The 25,660-nt window shown below is 32.4% G+C and overlaps 1 protein-coding gene across 2 annotated transcripts in view; it reads right to left on the bottom strand.

Annotated features, from left to right (window-relative positions):
* Positions 1-25,660, bottom strand: part of LOC141556651 (serine/threonine-protein kinase MRCK beta) — a 152,998-nt gene that overhangs the window by 28,779 nt on the left and 98,559 nt on the right. For both annotated transcript variants that reach the window (XM_074291108.1, XM_074291109.1), the window contains 14 exons: positions 24,447-24,691; positions 24,220-24,325; positions 23,709-23,833; positions 19,009-19,114; positions 15,780-15,928; positions 14,126-14,220; positions 13,955-14,034; positions 9,178-9,267; positions 8,681-8,758; positions 7,032-7,137; positions 6,347-6,483; positions 5,258-5,397; positions 2,997-3,078; positions 1,184-1,400 (listed from right to left, as the gene is read on the bottom strand). In XM_074291108.1, coding sequence (XP_074147209.1) covers positions 1,184-1,400; positions 2,997-3,078; positions 5,258-5,397; positions 6,347-6,483; positions 7,032-7,137; positions 8,681-8,758; positions 9,178-9,267; positions 13,955-14,034; positions 14,126-14,220; positions 15,780-15,928; positions 19,009-19,114; positions 23,709-23,833; positions 24,220-24,325; positions 24,447-24,691 — 1,756 coding nt within the window. The remainder of the gene's footprint in view (positions 1-1,183; positions 1,401-2,996; positions 3,079-5,257; positions 5,398-6,346; positions 6,484-7,031; positions 7,138-8,680; positions 8,759-9,177; positions 9,268-13,954; positions 14,035-14,125; positions 14,221-15,779; positions 15,929-19,008; positions 19,115-23,708; positions 23,834-24,219; positions 24,326-24,446; positions 24,692-25,660) is intronic.

Genomic DNA, 25,660 nt, shown 5'->3' with positions numbered 1-25,660 from the left:
ATTTCCCAGTTCAGTAGAAACAATCCAGGACCCTGATCCTAGGGAAATATCTTTGTGCGGATGTGGCTGAAAAATATTTCTTTAGGTACAACAATCACAACTAATGAAGGCCTAGAAAAGAAAGTTTCTTGCCACCAAAGTCCTTAGCACTGCCAAATGATTCAAGATCAGAAAGTAGCATGATTTCATCAGTAGAAATGACATTGAAGAGGAAGAACTACCATCTATTTTGCTTCCATACCCTCAGAACCATAGGACCTTTCTATTTAACTTACAGTTAAATCCTTCCACATGTGTTGCCTCCTTTATTAGAATGTGAGCTCCTTGAGAGCAGAAACTGTATTTGTATCCAAAAGGTACATAGCATAGTAAAATCATTTAATACATTGTTTTTCATTCATTCATTCACTCACTCACCTCTCTAGATTTCTTTCTCATGTGTAAAATGTGAGGATTGAACTAGATTATATTATAAATGACATTTACATGGTATTTTGCATATATATATATATATATATATATAAGGCATGGGTATATATGCATGCACGCATTCCTCACAACAATCCTGCAAAGTAGTTATGAGGAAAAATACTGCAAGTGAAAAAAGCAATGAATTTATAAGAAAAAGTTCTGGGTAAAAATCCTAGGTCTGTGTTACTGTGTGGTCCTAGACAAATAACAGCCTCTCTTGGCTTTAGGTTCTTTGAATAAAGTTAAGATCAGCAAGATGTCACATAAGGTCTCTTCAAATCTTTATGTAGTAATTACTACATAGTAGCAATCCAATTTTACAAATAAGGAAAATGACATCCATAGAGGCTACATGATTTGGCCATGGTCTCACAGCTAATAAGTGTCAGAATGCAGGGATTAAGAATTTTGTACCTGATGTCATTCTATTCCTTCTAGATCCAAATCCAATAATAATATATATCCAACATAAATTTAGTATTCAAATATTTATCTAGAAAACATATGAGAATGGCATTTAAATCAGTCTAGAATTAGAAATCAGAAAGCTTAAGCAATGAAATTATAACCTTAAATGATTTCAATTTATAAATATGCAGCCTATTTGTGGAAGGAATATTTTAAATATACAAATTTACAACGTTGAGAACATCAGTTTCCCTAATGACAGGGAGAATGCACTTTTTAAAATGGAAGCTTCCAAGGTACATACCTACTATTGCAGCTGTTAAGATGGTTTTAATAAGAGGCAGAGTGCTGTCATAGGCTTCCTGTGGAATATGTACAACTTGATTTTTAAGTCTATTTTTATGCAGAATAGACTGCAGTCCTTCTAGGATCCCAACCCATTTCCTCTTCTCATTTTCATTCTCTGTTAGAATTAGCAGTGAACTGGTCTTAGCAGGTGTGCCTAAGAGAGAAGCTGTCACCTTAATAATATAAAATAAACAAAACACAAACATAAGACAAACAAAATAGACAAAATATTATATCCCCATAATACAAAGCAATTTGACTATTTAGAGAAATAAATATAACACGTGCTCAGGAGCAAAAATTAAGTTCTTCCCAGGTGTACTTGCTGAAGAATGCCAACAGTCCAATCTTGGGGTTAAACATTTTTTTCAATTCAGTTTTCCCTTCTCTAATTGCCAAGCAGTTGCTTGTATGACGTGCTGAACTTGTTCTACAAGCTTTTCTGCTCAGTTTTGTCATTAAATACTAAATGGGAAGCATATTAATAAAAAAGAGTTATGTATAATACTGTTAGTTCATCACACGTAAATTTCTAGTTAAGTTAGCTCTTACCAAAACCAGCCTCCTAAAAGCATACTTTGGAAATGTTTACTTGAGTTACAGTAATAATTAAAACAGTGTCTGAAAGAATACCTTTTTATATAGAGCCATTTAATTTTAACACAAATTACACTGGAAATGCTATGTGTTTTCCCTTATGTTCTCATTAATGAAGTCTAAGCAAGTATTTGCTGTAATCTTTTAAGTCATATATGATTGTAATTCTCCCTCTATTACATACACTATATATATTCTGAATAGAGAAATATTTTTGTTAAAATATTGCTGAAAGGTCTGTTAGTTTTTTTGTTTAACACAGCATTGTGCTGTTTCTGAGTATTATTTTTTTAAAGGCACACTACTAAAGAAAATGGTAAATATGGAATGTTTGACTTTATCATCTAATATTTCTGCTCTAGCTTAAAGATTATTGTAAACACTGAAAAAAAGAAAACAAAATCACATATTGTTACATAGCATGCCCCTTTGTAAAGTAACTTATCCTAGTATTTCTGTTAGAGTTGAATACACTGGTAAATCAAATTTTTAAAAAGTAGCATAGGAGGGGCAGCTAAGTGGCTCTGTGGATAGAGTACCAGCCCTGAAGTAAGGAGGACCTGAGTTCAAATCTAACCTCAGACACTTAACACTTCCTAGCTATATGACCCTGGGCAAGTCACTTAATCCCAATTGCCTCAGGGGAAAAAAAGTAATATAGGAGAGATATAAAGGAGAAAAGAAGTTTTAGGTATGCTTAAAAGAAAAAAAAAAAAAAAGTTAGAGGACCAATAAAGAAGAGAAAAAGAAGAAGGATGCCCAGGATGGTTGGAGTTCTCACACTAAAAATGGCATTCTTGTGTGAAGAGAGAATAATAATGCTGCTAGGTAGCAAGGCTTCTGGAAAATGAGATGGACACGTTGATAAAATATGGAGTAAGATGGGAACATATAAAATATTAAATTCATCATATTCACTATCAGCAATAAAAGGCTTAATTAACCAAAACAAAAATGAAATAAGGTATCAGAGATTTCCAAATCTGAATAATTTTAGAAATATGTTGAAACATCTTTTGGGTAGAGCACTGGCAAACCTTAAAAATTTATATTTAACTGTAACCAATGATCATTTAAATATAAACATTTTTACCATTTTTAAAACTGTGAAAGCACAAGCTTTAAAAAGGTTCTCTTAAAAAAAAAAACATTAGAAATAAAAGAAGCCATACCCTAAATATACAAGGAATATCTCGGCGGGTAGCATGTATAACATCCGATGCTAAGACACAGCTCACAGAAAACTCTTCATCTCTGGTAAACAAAACAAAACAAAACAATGAGATAATAAAAATTGGTAGAGAAAAATAGAGAAAAACAGCATTCTATAACACTTTTACTTTCCTGCACACATTTCTAGCTATAAATGATTTGTTTATATTATAAATTTTGTTCTTCAAAAAAAGAAAAAAAAATATGTATTTTTTATTTTTCTTTTTGGTCTGGACCTATAACTTCATTGTATTAGAAGGCTTTTGGTAAGGAAACTACCTATATATTAATGCAGACCAGCAAGTATAATCCAATTTATAATATATATAAGTTTTTTGCTTTCAAGACCCATTTAACTCATACAAATTTGAACCTTCTCCCCAAAAGTTTTATCTATTGATATTTACTATATTTGACATTAAACATCTTAGTGCTATTAAGAAAACAGTTTTGATCTTGCATATGCTCTCCAAATGTCTCAGGAATCCTTGAACCATACTTTGAAAATTGCTGGAGTAGAGAGTTGCCTGGGCCTATTGGAGAGAAGACTTCATTGAGCCTATGCTATCCTAACTCTAAGAGAAACTCTTTATACATTAAACTCTGTAATTAACAAGATTGGGAGGGAGAACCAGTTTCTATTTTAAGGAGAAATGAAAAAATTCTGTATTAAATGTCCATGAAAGGTCAGAGAGAGACTTAAACTGGGGAAGGAATGCAAAGAAGATGGTGATGAGGAGAATCATTTTTAATTAGGGAAGAAAGGAGACTGAAGAAGACTTTGTGATAATTGAGCTGTCACCAAGGTTAAAGAAAATTTTAACAAGTGGTGAGTGATTTGTAGGGAACCTGTTATAATATGTTTTATACTATTTCATAACTGCAATACTTAAACATCACTTAGATTACACATCGATAAAAATCAGGCTACCATTTCAAAAAAAATGGCCATAAGACCTATTTCCATTAATTATGGAATAAATTGCATTTAAAAGGGTTATACAATATATAGGCTATGTACTAGGACTACTGCTTTTAAAAGCAGGTAAATTCTTCCTTATTTATAACAAAATGATTTTAGGAAAAGGGTACATGTCCAGTTTTTCATATGCTTAAGTGTCTTCACACATACACATGATTAACTACTGGTGAGCAAGGACAAATATTTTACTGTGTGAAGTTAACACATTCACTGTTAGACAATGCACAACATATGCAAATTCACATTTACATCAAATGCTTAACAAAGACATATTAAAATATCCTAATCTTATTTAGGGGAAAACATTACCATAATATGGGAGGCATTTTAACCATTTTATGGGAAGATTTAGAAGAACTAAGTCAAACATGACTAAACAGACTTAAATTCTGAACAGGCTTGAATGATGTGAAAGCAAATAATGAATCCAATAATAAACTAGATTAATTACTTTGCCCTGATCTTACTCTGCTCCCTTTTTCATCCATCCATTTTTTTGCTCATGTCATCTGCTATAATTGCAATATTTCCATTTTTATCTACTGATATTCTCTAGCTTCCAAAGCTAAGCTCAGACACTTTTATTCATATGAAGTCTTCTCTGATACTCTCAGCTAAAAGTAGTTCTTCCCCTTTAATATCTCCCATATATTAAATAACATTTTAACTTTTATTATAGCTATTGCTACGTATGGCTCATTATGCAATGCCACTATAAGCTCCTTGAAGAGCTGAATTCTTCTCTGAAGGCCAAGCACAGTAAGCACACAGTTGCTTAATGTTTATAGAACTGAAGAAGGCAGATGCTAAGTTTCCCCTATGTTCTTAATTCCAGGAAAACTGAAAAAAGATTAGAAAATGATGTTCTATTAAGTCAGATAAGACAATGGATTATATTCAGGTCAGATTCTACATTTCCTGGAGCTAACTTTAAAGTATACAATCAATTTTTCCAACTTTGTTACTCTGCAAGCAAAATTAATAGACATATATACTATATACACATTTTTTGTACATTCTGCCAGTTAAATACTCTTACATTAAAATGACTATTGTTCCAATTTTTCAATGAAGAGAAATTAATATTTTATGTGTTGGCTAAATTTAACTGCCTTCAAAAATAACACAATAATCAAATTATAAGTGAGATCCCAGTTACAATGATATAAAACAACACTCTCATGAAATAAAAGTAAAAACAAAATTAATAAACCAAACCAACATTTGTCACAAACCAACCTAAGATCTAAGACTTGACTTGCAACAACACCAGGCTGGGTGGATTTTCCTTCAGGCAAATCATATAAAAAAAGTTTACAGTCACAGACAATTGCATATGCTCTCTGCCATCCTTTCTTCACCCCTGTAGGTTTTGGAATCTACAAAGAAATAAATTTTACCATTTTTTTCCAGAAAGATATTTTAAAACTAATTTTAAAAATTAACCAGAAAATATAATATGCTTGATCTCTCACTTCTGAACAAGGAATTAGTGAATTATATGTAGTGAATGACCAATGAAAAATTATGACATTCCATCCCTCATCCCATGTTTTCTTAGTTACAGACACCTGGGCTATTTCTTTGTATGACTTTTTTCAGAATTTTCCAATATTAGAGAAGTGCTGACCTAGAAGTGTTTAGTTCATAGTTCAGAAAAGGTACTCTAATTACCTCCCCAAAATTTTAGGGAAGTACCACGCAAAATAGATTAACTTACAAGGAAACAAATCTCAAATGTATTTAGTTTTTATACTCATTTTATTAAAGAAATTCAGAAGCAACCTATCTATATAACTGTAACCATTTTCCATTAAAGCTCTAGTCTAATATTTCATTTGGGTACTGTTTTGGCAAGATCTACTAAATTAAAAAGATTATAAATATGGGACCTATATGTCTGGTATCTGAAAATGACAGAATGGTAATTGATGAAAAGGTACAACATAACCTTTTTCTTATCACAGAATATCAAAGTGACTGTCTATGAAAATTTGAAAGGACTGGAGTTTCCAGTGGTGGCAGAAGTACACATTTTGCAGTCAAAATATTCAAGTACATTTGGTAGATTAGATAAACAAATAATATCTTACAGTTCTTTGGAACTATAACATGTTATATATGTAGTACCTTATTTAATCTTAACAACTACCTTGAGATGTATAATACATTATTATCATCCTTTTAAAGATGAGAAACCAAAGTCCCCAAAAGATTTAGTGATATAATCAAGATCATAAAGCTATAAGATGAAAAGAGCTTAGAATCTAAGATCATGACATTTCTAGAGCCCAGCTTTTCCTGTCTCTATTGCTGCCTCAGTCTTACCTTGACATAACCTTTGTATGCTGTTCCAATCCCTCTCTGTACATCTACTCCAAGAGGCCTTTTTGATTGCTCAGGAGGAATTGGACAAACCTGAGGAGCACTGTCTTTGCATGAAACATGGCATGAGAAGGAACACACTGGAAAAATCAAGTCATTATCAATTACATTCTAAAAAGGAGCCACTATGCATAAAAGGAAGACAATTTAAAGATGAATAGGTAACTAGAAAAGAGCAGCAAAGTTTGATAGTCACAAGAAGAGATTGGACATGAAAGTTTAAAAGTTTGTTATAATTTCCACAATCACATTTCTCACCTAAAAAGCACATGCTTGTATGCTTATTACCTATTAAATATTGAACTTTTTTACATGATTTAAGTTACTGCCAACATATTCCTTTAAAGTAAAAGTCATTTTTATATTTCTCTGAACACTTTGTCAAAGAGGAATAAAGGCTCAAGTGCAGAGCACTATAGGGGAACAAAAGTATAAAAGGTGGCACCAAGTAGAAAGTAGATAACAAATGTTACAAGAGTATTATGCTGGGAGTTTGGAGAGTTTCTTCTAGCAACAAGGGTTGGCTTGGTTGACCTTAAAATTCTTACAATAATTGCTTTTTACTGAATTGGCCAATGCTTCAAATACAGAGATTTTAATAAGTTAATCTCAAAAACAATTTACTCACCCTCACAAGCATAACCTTGTCGAATTAATCCAACCATAAGCGAAGTGCAGTGGCTACATTGTGTAGGACTTGAGAAGGATTTGACACTGAATTGGTGAGCTTTAGGCTAAAAAAGAAACATACAAAAGTAAAAAAAAACTTTTAAAAAGAGAGATTGATTACTTTTCCAACAAAATGAAAACTCAAAACCAGACGGATATACAGTAGACATAGACAAAGGTAAAAGTTAAAATAGATAGTACAAACAAAACAAATAGTCAAATTCAGGAAACTCAAAAAAAAAAAAAAAAAAATTACAGCAAGTTTTTCCTGATAAGATCTCATTTCTCAAATATATAGAAAACCAAACCATATTTATAAAAATAAGAGCTATTCCTGTTCCAATGATCTTGTGATGATGAGAGCCATCTCCACCAAGAAAGAAGACTGTGGGATTTTCACTCTTTGTTTTGGTTTGTTTGGTTTTGATATGATTTTTCTTGTGCAGCAAGACCACTGTATAAATATGTACACCTATATAGAATTTAATATATATTTTTACCATGTTTAACATATATATATTCATATATGCCATCTAGGGAAAAGGGTGGGGGAAAAGAGGGAAAAAATTGGAACACAAGGTTTTTCAAGGATCAATGTCGGAAAAATTATCCTTACACATGTTTTGAAAATAAAAAACTTCAATAAAAAAAGAGTCATTCTTCAATTGCTAAATGGTTAAAGGATATGAAGAGGCAGTTTTCAGAAGATTGTCATGTGAAAAAAATGCTCTAAATCACTAGTAATTAGAGAAATGCAAATTAAAACAATTCTAAAATATTACCTCCTACCTATCAGATTGGCTAATATGACAAAAAAAGAAAAGCAAAAGTTGGAGGGGATGTGAAAAAACAGGGACACTAATACACTCCTGGTGGAGTTTGTATCAGCCATTCTGAAGAAGAATTTGGAACCATGACCAAAGGACTATAAAAGCAATACCACTGCTGAGTCTATATCCCAAAGAGATCAAAGAAAAAGGAAAGGAAATGTATCTATACAAAAAAATTTATAGATTTTTTTTGTAGTGGCAAAGATTTGGAAATCAAAGAGATGACTAGTCATTCAAGATTTATTTAATCAGGCCACACTAGAGGTAACAGCTCCTTTCTATCTATGCTGTCAACATTTCCTTCTTGCTCTCTGGGTTCCTTTATTTTCCTAAGTTTCCCCCATTTAGATGAGGATAAAAGTCTTCACAAGACTATGTTAATATGCTATGTTAATACTCTACAAGATCTCATTTGATCCTCACAACAATCCTAGGAGATAGGTACCATTGTTATCCCCATTTCACAGTTGAGAAAATTGAGGCAACACATAGGCTAAGTGACTTGCCCAAGATCACAAAGCTATTGGGCGTCTCAGGTTCATTAGGCTGCATTTGAACTCAGGTCTCCTGACTTCAGGCCCAAGACTCTATTCACTGTGCCACCTTTCTTGCTTTACAAATGGGAAAACTGGGGAAGTTCGCTCTGCTTTTTAAATTTTTCTTAGGTTATCTTGTTTAGATTTTTACTTTGCTCTTAGATGTATATATGCCATATCCTCCCCAGTAGAAATCCAATTATTTTCTAAAAATGAAGGTCCTAATAAATAAGATTTCCTACCTTTGGTACAGCTAGAGAAAGAGACTGGATGGTGGGAGAAGAAACTGCTGGTCCCCTCTGTTGAGAACGAGTTGTTTCCTATAATAAAGAGATAAATGTTTTTTTCAATTTTTTCTTTAATTTCCCATATTAAATGGGGCTTATTTCTTTTAAAAATTCATTTATTTTACATTTATGCTTCTGATTTATTATTTTAACAAAAATCCTCAAAATGCTCAAAGCCTGTTCATTAACAATTAAAATATAAATAAAGCACATTATACACTTATTAAACAGCCCAAAAAAAAGTTCTATAAAACTGTTCATTAAGCAAAGCACCAAGGCTACAAAGAAGTATACTTAATACCAGAATGTACTTCCTTTCATAATGGGTAGTATCTCCAAAGAAACACTAATATATTATTAACAATTATATTAATAATAATCACACTGATTACATTCTAGTATAAGGTAAAAGTTGGGTGAATCTCTTAGTAAAATAATATCAGTAGACTTACTTCTTGCTGTTCTGGGTTTATGGAAACTGAAGTGGATGGTGAAACTTCTGGTTTGGGAATTTGTGTTTCTTGATCATTAGTTGAGCTACTCTGAAAAATAAAAAAAGTAGTAGGAATGATAATTAGAAAATTTTGAATTCGGATTCCCAAGTTATATATTTTTACATAATATGGAGTACTGAGTTCTCAAAACTGTATTTCTTTTAAAGTTCTAACTAACCTCTTTTTACTCCTCTCAGTAAGTATAGTACTAAAAGTTTGACTTTCTTAAATCAATTATAAACCCTTCACATGTCTATAAATTAACATTTCATATTCTCTGAAACAATGTAATGTGTTTCTAAGTAATAAAAGATCACTGGATATGATGGTGCATCTTGTTACTTCTTGTTACAGAAGAAGCAGAAACTGCTGGCTCATTTGACTTTAGGAGTTCAGGGCTACAATAAGGTTAACGGATTTGACATCCACAACACTAAGTTAAGCACTGATGTGGTGAGCTCCTTGGGAAGAGGTGAAATGATCAAAGTCAGAAATAGAAGAGATGCCTGTGTGAGTGAGCAATGGCTCAGGTCTGTGAATTGATGCTAGACATAATATAGACAAATCTAGTCTCAAAAAACAAAACAAAGGAATAGAAAATATGAAGATTAATTATTTTAAATATGCAAAGTTCTTTTTAGTTCCCTGTTCCTATAACCAGAAAAATGCAAAGTATCTGACCTTAATCATCTGATCTCCTTTATCATCCCTATAAAGACATTTTCAGGATGATGGTGCTATAAGTATAAGCCTTTTCTCTAAGTATACTGTATGCCTATGACTTCTTGCTATTTCTCTTACGACCAACTAGCTTCATTTTTCAAGGCAGAAATTCTAGTTTTCTGAGGAACCTATTGAAGGCACAGCCCAGAATTAAAAGACCAGAGAGCACGACAGACTTGCTATATTTGAGTACAGTCAGATTATTATGAATATGTTTACATATTGTAGAGGAGCCATTTAATTTCTTAACCAATTAAAAAAAATCTCTAAATGAATTCAGCAAAATTAATATATAATTACCAAAAACATTAACATTTTGTGAGGTTAGTGTCATTAAATGCTAAGATTCAAAAACCCAGGCTAAAGTATCTATATAGCCATACTCTGTGAAATACAAAAGGTATGTGATGAATGGTGAAAGTAATATGACCATGATTTTTATAATTAACTAAGCTACTGATATAATAAACCAAACTCAAATAAGAAGGTAGCCCATACAAGTAAAACAATTATACAGGTATAACTATCTAGAAATCCAGACAAGTATTTAAAAATGTTTAAAAATTTAGAAAAGAGATGCTAGGCTGATTGCTAATTAAAAAGCTAAAAAGGGTGGTTTTTATATTATAAGACATGACAAATAAATTAAGAGGATTTTATCTTCAGAAACCTACATCTACAAAGTAACCCAATTTTATTGTAAAAGTTTTTATGAAACCTTAATAAAATTAGTTTTATTTAGCTGGTTAAATTAAAAGAAATTATGCAAATTAATATAGTAAACAAAATTCATTAGCTTAATGATGTCATTTTAATTAAGATGAGAACCCGAGGAAGCACAATTAGCAGAAACTTACTTCTTCCCAAAAGGCTAGCAGAGATGTATGAATAAAGAAGAAATACCAATTTTGGTTGTTGTAATAGTTGATAAAACTGATCATTTTCCACTCAAAAGAAAAAAAAAATTTTTCATCAAAGTTATTAGTAGTGAATTGAACAATCTTCAGGTTTTTTGCAAGTTTTTTTGCAAGTATTGCTGGCCAGCAAATTAGAAAAAACTTGCTTAAACTTCTAGGAATGTTTCAAATATAAAGCCTTTGTTTAAAAACAAAACAAAACAAAACAAAAAGTGAACTTTCCTTCTACTGAGCTCTTTGAACTAGATAAATAGAAAAAGAAAATATAAGAAGATAGATCTATTCAAATATGGAAAGTCTTAGGACAATGAATTTGATTTGTATTCTGTATGTCATCTCCTATCAGATTAAACTCTACACTGGCAAGGACTAAATGTTGTCTCATCTTGGTATCTATGCTTCAGAGTCTAGGATAGTGCTCTGGACAAAACAGATATTTAGTAAATGTTTATCCCAACTGATTTAGGAACATTCCATTCCTATACCTAATCTTTGTCTCAGACTTCCAAGAAAATCCTGTGTTAATTGATTGTTAATCCATTGATAATCCTTCCTCAAATTATTATTCTTATATTTATTATATTTATCAGGTTTTAGATTGATTGTTTTTAGTAGAATATAAGTTCCTGGATCTGTCTTCCAGGAACATTTTTTGTCTTTGTATCTTCAGTGTCTAACACAGTACTTTGAAATCTAAATCTAAATCTGAATTAGACTAGACCAGAAGATCACCTAATGAAACTTACTACTTTAAAAATTTGTTAGTCAATCAATAAACATTTATTAAGCAATTACTATATGCCAGGCACACTAAGCCCTGGAGACATAAAGGCAAAAACATAATTCTTGTCACGAAGAGCTCACATTCTAATGGGAGAGATAACAAGCAAACAACTGTGCATAAACAATATATGAGTGTACAGGATCCAATTCTTTCTTTTCACTGGCAATTTTCACTATAATTTCTATTCAGCTACTTCTTGGCTTCCCTGACTTCCTTCAACACAACTCAAATTCCATCTTCTGCAGGAAACACCCCTTTCTCTAAGCTATGAGTTCCCTCCCTCTGAGATTATCTTCTATTTTATACTATACCCTACATATCATTATACCTCTGTATACAAAACAGGCAGTGAAAAGGCAGATGGAAGATGGTGAGTGATGTATGAGTAACCACTACACCATTACCACTGGATCACATCACACAGAAGTTAAAGTGTAAAACTAAGAAAAGGCCTGTGTGTGTATAGGAAGAGGGAAAGATAGTCAGATCTGTACTTACAAAAATCACTTTGACAGCCTAAGTAGAGGATGGACCACAGTAGGGTAGGAAGACCAACAAGAAACTTACTGTAAATAGAATAGGTAAGAAGTGATGAGGTCTTGAATAAGAGTCACAGTTTGTGTGAATGGAGAGAAGATAATGGAAGTGTGATAAAGATAAGAATGTAAAGACAATAAATTGGAAATGGGGGATGATTGTGGGTGAGAAGTCTAAATTAACATATAGTTTTGAAGCTGAGTGACTGGAGGGATGTCCTAATTAGTTGGGGGAGTTTGGGAAGAGAGCAAGATTTGTGAGAGAAATTACAAGTACTGTTACTGTTAAGTGTAAGTTATCAACTGGATATCCCATTCAAAATATCCAAAAATCGAGTTGATGATGTGAGACTGTAAGTCAGGAGAGAGAAGATAAGGATCTTGAGATCATCTAAGAGATAACTGAACTTATGGGACCAAATAAGATCACTAACTTAGAGAAAAGAAATTCATAGACTTGAGATTCTTTGGTAGTGGGTTGAAGTGAAGATCCAGCAAAGAAGAGTCAAGAGTGGCCAGCCATGTGAGGAAAGAATCAGAAAAAGCTATCATGATAACTTGAGAGATTTTATATGTTCTCTATTAATTTGGGAGAAAAGTTGTTTTTCTTCCAATTCTCATTAATATATAATGTCAACAAAAGTTGACAAGATATTTGAAAAGCTTAATTGCTGGCAATTTTCTTCTCTGTTCCTCTATCAGAGGAATGAAAAATCCATGCAATTCATTAAGTAATAAGGTTTACAAAAGAAAGTAGTCATTGGTTACTCTATGTTTTACAATTAGCTGGAGGCTTTTTGCAGGGACATGGATAGGAAAGAACTACTATCATTTGGAAAAATTTAAATGAAAGGGATTTGGAAAGCAAAGTGACCATATATGTAACCAGAATGATATTAAGCATTAAAAAGTTGGTTAAAGAACCCTCTAGTAATGAGATTCATTTCTACCCCTAACCCTCTGGGATTGTTCATGGTTTCTTATTTTTAAGAGTCCACTGATAGTTTGGGATAAAAATGGACTGAAACAATGGACCACCCCACATATCCATTTGGAATTTACAACATATAAAGTAAGGAAGCATGATTCATGTCAGCATTTAACAGATGCTTCCTCTGAAGTTATGCAGTTCATTAACCCTGGAAAGTATTGAAAACTATCTGGAGGGAAGGGAGGTATCTCAACGAAAATTTCACAATCTTATAAAAGCAATAAGAAAGGTCTAGCTGGAATTTATTTTCTTTCTTTCCTTCTCTATCTCAATCTTTATATCCCCACCCACAAAGTCTTGATCTTTTCATCAATGAAATATGATTGTGTGATCATGTGGAAAGAGAGTTGTTTTTTGGATCTCAGAAAGTCAGCATAGTGCAGAACACATATAGTCAGTGGTATTTTAAAAATGTTTTTTGAATAAATAAAAATAGCATAATAGCTCAGTAAGACAGAACACTACTAGCCTGGAAGCATAAAACCAGGATCATAGACAGCCAGTAAATCTCTGAGACAAGTAAGAATTATTTGAATTTGCTACTGTTTATCTTGGGAGAGTTCATACGTGGAATTATTTTAACCATTTCTAAGGGCAAATTTATAAATATATCACCATAAGTCAATTCCAAACTCAAAATCCACTTGTAATGCTTAATCAGATGTTCACTAACTATGTTTTTCCCATGGATAACTTTTGGGTATTTGATCATATGATTTCAATTTATTAAAAAATTAACAACCCCCATATTTCTGCAATCAAATCATTTGGCTTATAAACTTACTCTAAATGTCAGATCATGAGCAAGAGGTGAAGTGTTAAAATACTCAAAAATTGATTCTTGAAAATCCGGAAGTTTGAGGCCTGAAAGGAAAAAGCAATGAGTAAATTTAAAGTTAAGATAAAACAAAATTATTTGAAAGCAATTTATTAGAAACTCTTAATCATAATTTACCTGTATCTGCCTTAAATTTCTCTTCCATTTTTTTCCTCAAATTCTCCATTTCTTCTAATAATTCTCGATTTTTTGCTTCAGATTCCTTTAATTTACTAAAATATTAAATGTAATTGGATTTAGTATTATGGAAAAAAGATATTTTATATTTTATGATGAGATTTAGGTGATGGAGCAATAGACTTAGAATCATGGTATACTGCTAATTAATATCTACACAATAAAGGAACTCAAACATACTTTAAAATACAAACATTTACACAGAACTTATATAGATTCATTACAATTTCCAAGCTATTTATTACTATGAAACTTTGTCATAATCATTTTAGTATTTTAGCATTATTAAGTCTCACTTTTTTCATCGGAGAAAAAGATAATGCACACCCAAGTTGAGAGATTTACTGGCAAGATTATGACTCAATAATTCCAAGTTAATTCTTAGCTTCTAATACCAAGGCATGCTATATCATCTTAAAGTAAACATTAAGACTTAATAGGAACAGGTGGCAGACTTTATCAAAGAAGCAACTTCATCCCTTTTCCAAGAAGCAGAGCTCTGGCCATCACAGAAGAGTTCCATTTCCTTTAGGGATTTGTAGTAGAAATTTGTGGAAGACACAGAAATATCTTTTTTTCCTCCCCTGTCAAGATTTCAAATATCAGCATATGCATAAAAAACAACTACCCAAAAAAGCAGCTGGCATTTGGATTCAAGACAGAGGAGGAAATCAGTTATCTTTAGTTATGGAAAATGCTTTAGGAAACAAACTAGAAAAATCCCCCTTTGCATCAGGTGAAGAAAAACAATTTTCTGAAAAATTTTTCTAATCAGTGGCTGGTAAGAATATTTTGGATTAAAAATGATGAGACTATAAATCAGCAATGCTCACCATCTGCAGAATGGTGTTGTATTAAGTCTTATGGAGATTCAAAATAAGTAAGAAAGAAGGTCCTAGTCAAGACATTGTCATAGAATCTCAGAGCTAGAAGGGACTTTGCCTTTAAAGGGTATTTAGTTCGATTCATACCTGAACAAAAATTCCTTTTCTACTAACCAACAACTGGTCATCCAGTCTTTGCATGATAATATCCAGTCAATAAGCACCGATTAAACAACTACTATATGACAGGCACTGCAGCTAAGTGCTGGGAATAAAAAGTGAGGAAATAGAGTTCCCTGCCCTACATACCTAGATGCTTGCTCACAATCCAATTAGGTAGTCCATTCATGCCTGGCAAATTGGTCATAATGATCTTTTTAAAAGAAAAAAAAAAAATTCTAGAATAATAATTCTCATCACCATAATGAGAATGTCTATAAATTCATAAAATAAAGTTCCATAATTATTTAAATTTCTGAATGGACCAGTAATTTTAAGTCTGTACTTTTAGTTTTATAGCAAAAAGAAAATTATAAACAGATAAAATAAAAGGTATAAAGAATCTAGATATAAAGGAAATAGAATGATTTGTGGATAATTTCATAGAAAATTATCACATAAAAATGTGTGATTTTGCTACAAAAATGTAGAAAACTTACCATTTTCAATATGAGTAACAAATTACTTTTTAAAAATTTCAAGAATATAAAAGGTCATTAAATTGAAATAGAATGCATAAAAACAGAGAAATCAATGTTAATTGTCAGTACCTTTCAAAGGCTAAATTTGTTTCTTTGACTTTCCTTAACTCTTCCTGAATGAGCTGTTTGGCACGTATCTCTGCATCAAGGGCAGATTGCAACTCCAGCCGGGCAGACATATCTAATTTTTGACTACGACGTACTTTCCAAAGTGGATCCTATAGAATTAAATAAATGTTGACATTAACTAAAAAAGAAGCTTTTTATTGTTATTAATAACATTAATTACAATTTATATATTTAACTTTATATATTTCAATATTCAAAGGAAGACTTTTTTATTTTAAATCTTAATACAAATGTTTAGAGAAAATTCCTTGGCCTTCATGGAAACACAAGACAATTAATTAATATAATGGGTAAAATACTGAGCTTACATCCCAAAGAGATATTAAAGAAGGGAAAGGGATCTGCATGTACAAAAATATTTGTGGCAGTTCTTTTTGTAGTGGCTAGAAACTGGAAATTGAATAGCTGAGTAAATTGTGGTATATAAATCATATGGAATATTATTGTTCTGTAAGAAATGACTAGCAGTACCCTTTGATCCAGCAGTGTTGCTACTGAGTTTATATCCCACAGAGATTTTAAAGAAGGAAAAGGGACCTGTATGTGCAAGAATGTTTGTGGCAGCCCTCTTTGTGGTGGCCAGAAACTGAAAAAAATTGGAGAATGGCTGAATAAATTGTGATTTATTAATATTACGGAATATTATTGTTCGGTAAGAAATGACCAACAGGATGATTTCAGAAAGGCCTGGAGAGACTTACATGAACTGATGCTGAGTGAAATGAGCAGGACCAGGAGATCATTATATACTTCAACAACAATACATTCTGATGGGCGTGGCTCTCTTCAACAATGAGATGAACCAAATCAGTTCCAATAGAGCAGTAAAGAACTGAACCAGCTACACCCAGCAAAGGGTGTATCTCTAGGAGATAATTATGAACCACTACCTAGAATTTCCAATGCCTCTAACTTTGTCCCCCTGCATTTTGGATTTCCTTCACAGGCTAATTGTACATGATTTCAAAGTCTGATTCTTTTTGTACAGCAAAACAACTGTTTGGACATGTATATATATATATATAGTATTTAATTTATACTCTAACATATTTAACATGTATCAGTCAACCTGCCTTCTTGGGGGGGTAGAGGAAATTGTAACAAAAGATTTGGCGATTGTCAATGTTGTAAAATTACCCATGCATATATCTGGTAAATAAAAACTATTAAAGTATAAAAAAAAAAAAAAAATGACTAGCAGGATGAATACAGAGGCTTGGAGAGACTTACATAAACTGATGCTAAGTGAGCAGAACCAGGAGATCATTATACACTTCTACAACAATAGTATATGAGGATCAATTGTGATAGAAGTGACCCTCTTCAACAATGAGATGACCCAAATGAGTTCCAATTGATCAGTAATGAACAGAACCAGCTACACCTAGCGAAAGAACTCTGAGAGATGAGTGTAAACCACAACATTGCATTTTTGTTTTTCTTTCCAGGTTATTTTTACCTTCTTTCTAAATCTGATTTTTCTTGTGCAGCAAGAAAACTGTATAAATATGTATACATATATTGTATTTAACATATACTTTAACATATTTAACATATATGGGACTACCTGCCATCTAGGGGAAAGGGCGGAGGGAAGGAGGGGAAAAGTTGGAACAAAAGTTTCTGCAAGGGTCTATGTTGAAAAATTACCCATGCATATGTTTTGTAAATAAAAAGCTATAATTAAAAAAGAGAGAGAGAGAATAATATGGGTAAAAACAATAGCTAACATTTATATAGAACTTTAAGGTTTGCAAAGAACTTAACAAATATTATTTTATCCTCATAACAAAAAGGGGGAGTAGTGTTAATTTATATCTTTATCTTTCAAATGCTAAAAAATTATATTTAAATGATCCATATTACTTTGCAAAATGGCTGGATTGTTTCACAGTTTTGCTGCACAAGAAAAACTTAAGCATAAGGTAAAAATAACCTGAGAAGGAAATGAAAAATGCAAGCAGACAAAAACAGAGAGTGAAAATTGCTATGTTGTGATTCATACTCATTCCCCATAGTTCTTTTGCTGGGTGTAGCTGGTTCTCTTCATTATTGAATAATGGAATTGATTTGGTTCATCTCATTGTTGAAGAGAGCCATGTCCATTAGAATTTGATCTGCATTTCTTTTAATTATTAGTGACATATTTTCATATGGATTTCTTCCTTTGAAAACTGCCTTGAACAAACAAACTTAAAAAAAAAAAAAAGAAATAAAAGTTTTCAGGCATATAAAAAATTTTGGAGAATGGTCAGGAAAGGCTTTATAGAGGAAGTAAGAATTTCAGTTGATTTTTGAAAGTTGAATAAAGTTCAAAAGTAAAGTTCAACTTTGTCAGAATGAGTAAAAGTGCAGCCAGTGCTGGAATTTTAAGTTAGAATTTAAATCATTTAAAAAATATAGTCAGTTCTGATATAATACTTGTTTTGCAAATACCAATTTGATATGTTGGGGGACATTTTGGGCATAACTTAAATTTTGAGTTTGCTTATGATTCATTTCTTCCAAGAGAAACAATGAATAAGAATGCAGAAAACTATATGATGCCCCAATAATTCATAAGTTGCAATCTTTCTGGTGCCCAAATCCACAAGCCAACTTCAGGTCATTATCAAGATAAAATGCCATATTTATGGTCTATGTTCTGGGGCATGAGGATCTGTAGTCAAAGGAGGAGTATTCTGCACTGCTCTGACTCTGGGCTCCTATCCCAGGGCCCAAGCCCACTTCTGTCATGGCCTTTGTTGCTCTTCCCTGTTAGGGTTTATTTTATTTGCTCCAGACTCTGCTGCTAACTCCAGGTTCCTAGGAGTTCCTATCGGTTTTGGATGTGTCATTTATAAAGTTTTTAAACACTGTGTTGCCAATCTCATTTTACCCATGAACCCTGTGGCTTTTATTATGCAATTTTGCTTTCTGAGAACTCGAGTTCTAATAAAAATGACCATTCATTTTAATCTCACAAGTTCTCAAGGAAGTATATGCTGTTATGATTCCCATTTTAATGATGTAAAAATTATGGCAGAAAAAGGTTCAATCATTTTGTCCAGAATTATAGCGCTTATAATTGCCTGATCTGCATTTCTAGATCCAGAGTTCTATCCATATGTCACCTAGTTGTCTCAAATGCAAAGGAACACAATTTTACAATAATAAACTAATAGCTTACCAGTGTCCTTGATCCTAAACTAGAGCTTCTCAATGATTCAAGTTCCTCTGTCATCTTGGAAGCTAAAGCTTGAAGATATCCACGGGCATCCTTTTCATCACTTACCCTGGAAATCATATAGCAAAGACTTAATTATTTTATAATAGCATATACATCATTCATACTGACATTCAAACAATTGTTTAAAAGGAAAAATACTTCCTTCTTCCCATCAATATTTGGAACAAAAGTAACCTCTTTGTCAAAAGGGGGAACAAAGAGTCAGACATTATTGATACAACTTAACAAATAAACAGCTGAACAGAAAATATGATTTGGCATTAAAAAAAATTCAAGCTCACGGTATTAAGATGAAATAAATAAACCTAAATGTACTTTTACCTTTGTTAATATGTATCCCAACTTTCTTTACTGATTTATTATCTAACATATAGTCTTCTTCTCTACCCTAACACCTGATATCTATTTCAAAGCCTTGGACAGGTCAACTTCCTTCTCTATTCCTTCTTGCATAATCATGCTCACCCATAAGCTCATAGATTTCTTAGCACTTCTAAGGCTCTGAAATTTGAAATTCCATATCTTTTTGTACCTCTCACTCCATCATTTATATTAATCTATTCTATGTCCTCAACATGACCTCTGACCCCTTAATTCAGTCCTTCTTGAATTTCTGACCATCCACTTTAATGACTTACTGGTCCCAACAATGACCATACAGAATGTTTTTTTCACTGCTCTAGAGCCTAACCACAGTTCCACCTCCAATATTTATAGCACCTTCCTACTTCACTAAGAAGATAATCCTAGAAGATATCTGAGGATTCCTGATTCTTTAGCATGGATGCTCTTCCAAGGTCTATCCTGAGGTATCTTTCTTTTCTTTCTCTATACCCTCTCCAAAGAAAAATCTCTTTCACTACAATGGATTCAATGATGATTCCTATGCAGATGATTCCCAAATCTAGAATGTCAACATTAACTTCTCTTCTAAGTTCCACATCCCTATCTCTAAAATAAACACAGTTACCTGAGCTAAGTGGTGCTGTAGAAAGAGTACAGGACCTAGAGTCAAAAGACCTGAGTTTAAATTTGGCTTCAGACATTAACCATTCAATCTTTGTCTCAGTTTCCTCAACTGTAAAATGTAATGTAATAGCACTTACTATTGTAAAGATTAAATAATATAAAATTTGTAACACATTTAGCGCAGTAACTAGTATATAGTAGATGCTATATAAATGCCTATTCTCTTCTCTACCTGCAATCAGTACCTTAAACTCAAAAGATAGGATCATGGAACTTAAGTTTTTCACTCAAATTTTCAGTTCCTTCTAACTTCATTATTTCAGTGGTCCTAGTCATTCATCTCATCTTTCTCAAATATTAAAATTTTATGGAAATTTTTACCCTTCTGTCGTCCTACTTCATATCGAATTCATTGACAAAAACTGTTGTTTCTACACTTGTAATACTTTTCCCATCTATTCCTGCCTCACTAGTTTGACTTTCTAGGACAAGGCCCTCCTTACTGCCTATTTAGATTATCATAAATTCCAGAAGGATTTTTCTACCATCACTCTCAACATATTAAATCATCTTTCATACAACTGCCTGACTAATCATTGATAACTAATCATATCAAAATATTCCTTGAAACCATGCACTAGGATGCACATCACCTAAGGGATGTACATTAAATTCTTTTGCATTACATTTAAGACTTTAAAAAACCTGGTACTATTTTACCTGTCTATCTTTCCCTTTATAGTTTCCTATAAATTAGAACTCCCCTCTATCTAGAGAATTCCAATCTAATCCAGTAAGTATTTATTTAAAAAACTTATGTAAAAGAAGATCCAACTCACTTCCAGTTGATCAATGATGGACAGAAATAACTACACCCAGAGAAGGAACACTGGGAAGTGAATGTAAATTGTTAACACTACTGTCTATCTACCCAAGTTACTTATACCTTCGGAATCTAATACTTAATGTGCAACAAGAAAATGGTATTTACACACATATATTGTATCTAGGTTATATTGTAACATATGTAAAATGTATGGGATTGCCTGTCATCAAGGGGAGTAGAGGGAGGGAGGGGATAATTTGGAAAAATGAATACAAGGGATAATATTATAAAAAAAAATTTACTCATGCATATATACTGTGAAAAAATTATTAAAAAAAAAAAACAACAACTTATGTATAGTATTCTATTAGCCACTTGGCAGACAACAAACAAAAAACAAAATGAAAAATCCCCATGCAAAGTCAGACTCAGATACTTTTCTGTAAAGATTCATTTCCTAATATTCCCAGTTAACAATGATCTCTTTATTCATGGACTTAATAAAGCACTCAAGTCCGTATTTCCCTTTATGCATCTATAATAAGTGCTTTCTATGTATAAGAAGGACAACAGCCTTGAAGTCAGGAAGACCTGAGTTCAAGACCTACTTTTGATATCTTGAGGTCCCCATAAACAAAGTAATCAAAGCTTCATTCCTTATACCTATATAATAGGCACTGACAACAAAAAGACAAATGAAATATTCTCTGTATTTCCCACATGTGCAAAAATGTTGGTAGCAGCTCTTTTTGTAGTGACAAGGAACTGGATATTGAGTTGGATGCCCATCAACTGAGGATTGGCTGAATATATGAATGTAATGGAATATCAGTGTTCTATTAGAAATGATGAGCAGGCTGAAAAGAAGAAAAAGTCTGGAAAGACTTACATGAACTGATGTTAAATGAAGTGAGTGGAACCAGAAAGACAGTGTATACACAAACAGCAAGATTATGTGATGATCAACTATGATAGACTCAGTTCTTCTCATCAAAGCAGTGATCTAAGACAATTCTAATAGACTTGGAATGAGAAATACCATCTACATCCAGAGGGAGAACCATAGAGACTGAATGAGGATTGAAGCATACTATTTTCACTTTTTTTTTTCTTTCTTGTGGTTTTCCCTTTTTGTTCTGATTTATTTTTCACATGACAAATATGGAAACATGTTTAAAATATCTATATATGTATAGCATTTCTCAAATTGTTTGCTATGTTGGGAAGGGGGGAAATAAATGAGGGAGAAAGAAAAATTTGGGAACTAAAAATCTTACAAAAATGAATGTTGAAAACTAACTTTATATGCAATTGGATAAATAAAATACTATTGAAAGGAAAAGAGAAATTAAAAAAAATAAACAACTAACATTCTTCAAATTCTTCAAAAGAGGCAATATGTACACACAAAAGAGTATGCAAAAACAAATAAAAGGTAATTTTGATGAAAAGCAGCTAAATCAAAAATTTTCATACAGAAAGTAGAGCTCAAACTGACAGGAATTAGGAAATCTAAAAGGGGAAATGAAAAGGAACTGTATTCCAAATACAGAGGAAAGCAAATCAGAGGGACAGAGTTAAGAGAAACAGTATTAATGAACAAATCCAATTTGTACTATAAGATAAGCCTGGAAAAATCTGTTGGTTCAATGCCTTTTCTTTTTTTCTTTCCTTTTTTTTATACTTATGTGTGGTTATTTTCCTTTTTGCTTTTTATTTTCAAAACATATGTATAGTTTTCAACATTCAACTTTACAAAACCTTATGTTCCAATTTTTTTCTCCCTCCCTTCCCCGACCTTCTCTTCTAAACAGTAAATAATCCAATAAGTTCAACATGTGCAATTCTTCTATACAGAAAAATCAGAACAAAAATGGAAAAAAAAAATTAGAAAGAAAACAAAATGCAAGCAAACAGCCAAAATGGTGAAAATACTATGTTGTGATACACATTCAGTCCCCACAAGTTGTCTTTTTGGGTGCAGTTGTCTCTCTCCATAACAAGATCATTGGAACTGGCCTGAATCACTATAGAAAAGAGCCATATCCATCAGAATGGATCCATGTCTTTAAAATGCTAGAATCTCTTACTCTAGGAGGACAGGGATAAATGTCTTTTCTAAGCTTTCTAAGTCATCTACAATTTAGCATATTGCTTTGCACAAAGTAGGCATTTTAGTAAATTTTCCTGAATTAAACCCTTTAGGGAAGGTTGTACAAGTATTATCCTCCCTATTTTTCAAAGAAGAAAAGCCAGGCACTAAGAAACCTTGCCCATTGCTTTTATTCACTTCTCAGCTTTGTTCCTGACTTTACAGACTTCAAAGCCACACCTAAACTGCTGTTTTATTCTGGAATTCCCTCCCACCCCCCAAAGTACCTGAACTCTCTTCACCTTAAAATATCCAACTACCTGTGGTCTTTTCAATTCCAAAAATGAATTCCTCTGGGACCTCAAGGCAAGGGCCAGGTCAGCTGCCCAGCCTTCATTTCCCTCCAGGATTTGTTCTTGATTACATAAATTTAAAAATCTTCAATTCTTCCCTCTTTTCCCCACCTTTTATTTTCCTTTTACGTATCGTTTTCCCCCCAATTAGAATGAAAGCTCCATGAGGAAACACTGTCTATTTTTTGCTTCCATTTGCAGGGCATAGCACCTAGCATATAGTAATATTTATTTTCTTCCCTCCCTCTACTGTCACATTGCTAGTAAGGGGTTGGAGATGAGATTGAAACCTAGAACTGACTCCCAAGTCCACTGCACATGTTCATCAAGATAATTTTGACTTATTTTTTAAAGTTTGCACATTGTTTAGATCTCTAGGAGATTTTAAACTTGCACATACCACTGAATAATTTCTGCAATCTGAGCTTCCCAATGAGCAACTGAATCCTTCTTAGCTGCCAAATCTTGAAGTTCATCTTCTAGTTGCCTGTTTTGAGCTGTTAGTTTATCCACAAATGCACAAAGCTGAAATGAAATAATTTTTACTATAAAAGTAATGAAATTGATGTTATTCAAGAACAGGCTTAGTACTAACAATATGGCGGCTTTTTCTGCAACAACTGAACTAATATTTCAAATAATTCTTTCCTTAATTTTTCATTATTAAAATTTCCCAAATTAATGACAAACCATGTTTATTTTCTAATTCAAGGTTAAATGTTTTGAGTTATATGAATGCTTTTTAAGTTAAACCAAACAGTTCCTCGTAATTCAAATATGAGCCCTTTAAAAGGCTAAATCAAATGCTCACTTGATTCCAAAAATGATTACCACTAAAATAACAAACTTCAAAGATATCAACAAAAGCCTAAAACATTCATGAAAAGTAATCATTATAAATTTTTAATTACCCTTTCAGTTTCAGTTGTTAATTTCTTGTTCTCTTCAAACAGCATTGCTCTTTCTCGCTCATATTTATCCTTTACTGTTCCTACTGCTTCCTCCATCTCATTATGTCTAAGAAATCAATAGAAGGGAAAACATGAAAAAGCTTAAAACTTAATATCAATGAGTCAATATTATTCAGGATCAGCAGAGTACATTTTAGGACATTTCTTAAATGAACATAGAAATTTACCTTTCCCGTTTTGACTTTTCCAATTTATCTTTTAACATCAAGATCTCTTTCTGTAGTGCTAACTGATGACTTTCTGAATCGTGCACTTCCTTTTTCACATTTTTTACTTCTAAGACATGAGAGGCCTCTCGCCTGACCAGTTCCTCTTCATAAAACAAAACTTTCTTCTCAAGTTCAGATTTTATTTTAGAAATTTCCTGCTGATGTTCTAAAGTAACACTTGATCCACGGACTCCTTGCTTTATCTGGAGACAATAGTTAAAATCTCAGAAAATAGGGAAAAAAACCTATATGATGTAGTAGAAAGTGATACATTAAGTGACATGGTTTCAAGGTCCACTTCTGATACTTATTAACTATAGAACACACATAAATCTCAAACTCTTTAAGATCCTTTTTCTTTTGTGAGGCTCTCTTTGTAAAATGGTGATAATACCTGAAGTACCTATATTGTTCCCTTCACCATTTTCTAGTCAGTTCCAGTTTGCCATTCCCCAAATTCATTTAAAGTTTTAGCATTTTCCAAACCAAAAGATTTCTCTCTGGCTACTATTCTCCTAAGTATATTTTCTTCCTTATCAGAATATTAATTTCCTTATAGACAGGGACTGTGTTGCTTTTGATAATTATATTTCTGATGCTTACCTTAATGCTAAGCACAAATTAAGTACTTAAATGGTTTTCCATTTATTCAAATGAGATGTTAAGCATGATATAAATATCAATTTAAGTATCAGTACTCAAGCAAAAATTTATAAAAATGTTCCCTGCACCCCTCTCTCTAAAGAAAATCTTTCTTATTTTAATGGAATACAAGGTACTGTTAGCCCTGTACTACTACTATATGACTACTGCAATCCTGAACTATCATACTACAGCATAAGCTCTAAATTGTTTTTCCAATGTTTTTCAATGAACTATCCTTATCTTCTCATGTGGTCCTCCAGTGGCATACAACTAGGAGCCAATTCATACTTCAGGTATGGTATTATATTAAATGACCTATGGAATCACTTTAAACTCCAAGATTGTATTAACTTAAGGGTAAAATTTGTGGCTACATACATATTTTTCCTGAATATAAAATTGAAATGGCTCTTAAAGATATCTTTCCACTTGGCTTCAGTCCCACACTTTCACCAATTAAACTACTTAGTTTACATAGTTTACATACTCTAATAGTTAATCACTTCTTCCTAGCCCTCCTCCAAAAC

The sequence above is a fragment of the Sminthopsis crassicaudata genome, chromosome 2 (assembly GCF_048593235.1).
Source record: "Sminthopsis crassicaudata isolate SCR6 chromosome 2, ASM4859323v1, whole genome shotgun sequence".
In the NCBI taxonomy this organism is placed as follows: Eukaryota; Metazoa; Chordata; class Mammalia; order Dasyuromorphia; family Dasyuridae; genus Sminthopsis; species Sminthopsis crassicaudata.
The sequence above is the reverse complement of the archived record's forward strand: the minus strand, read 5'-3'. Positions and strand labels throughout refer to the sequence as shown.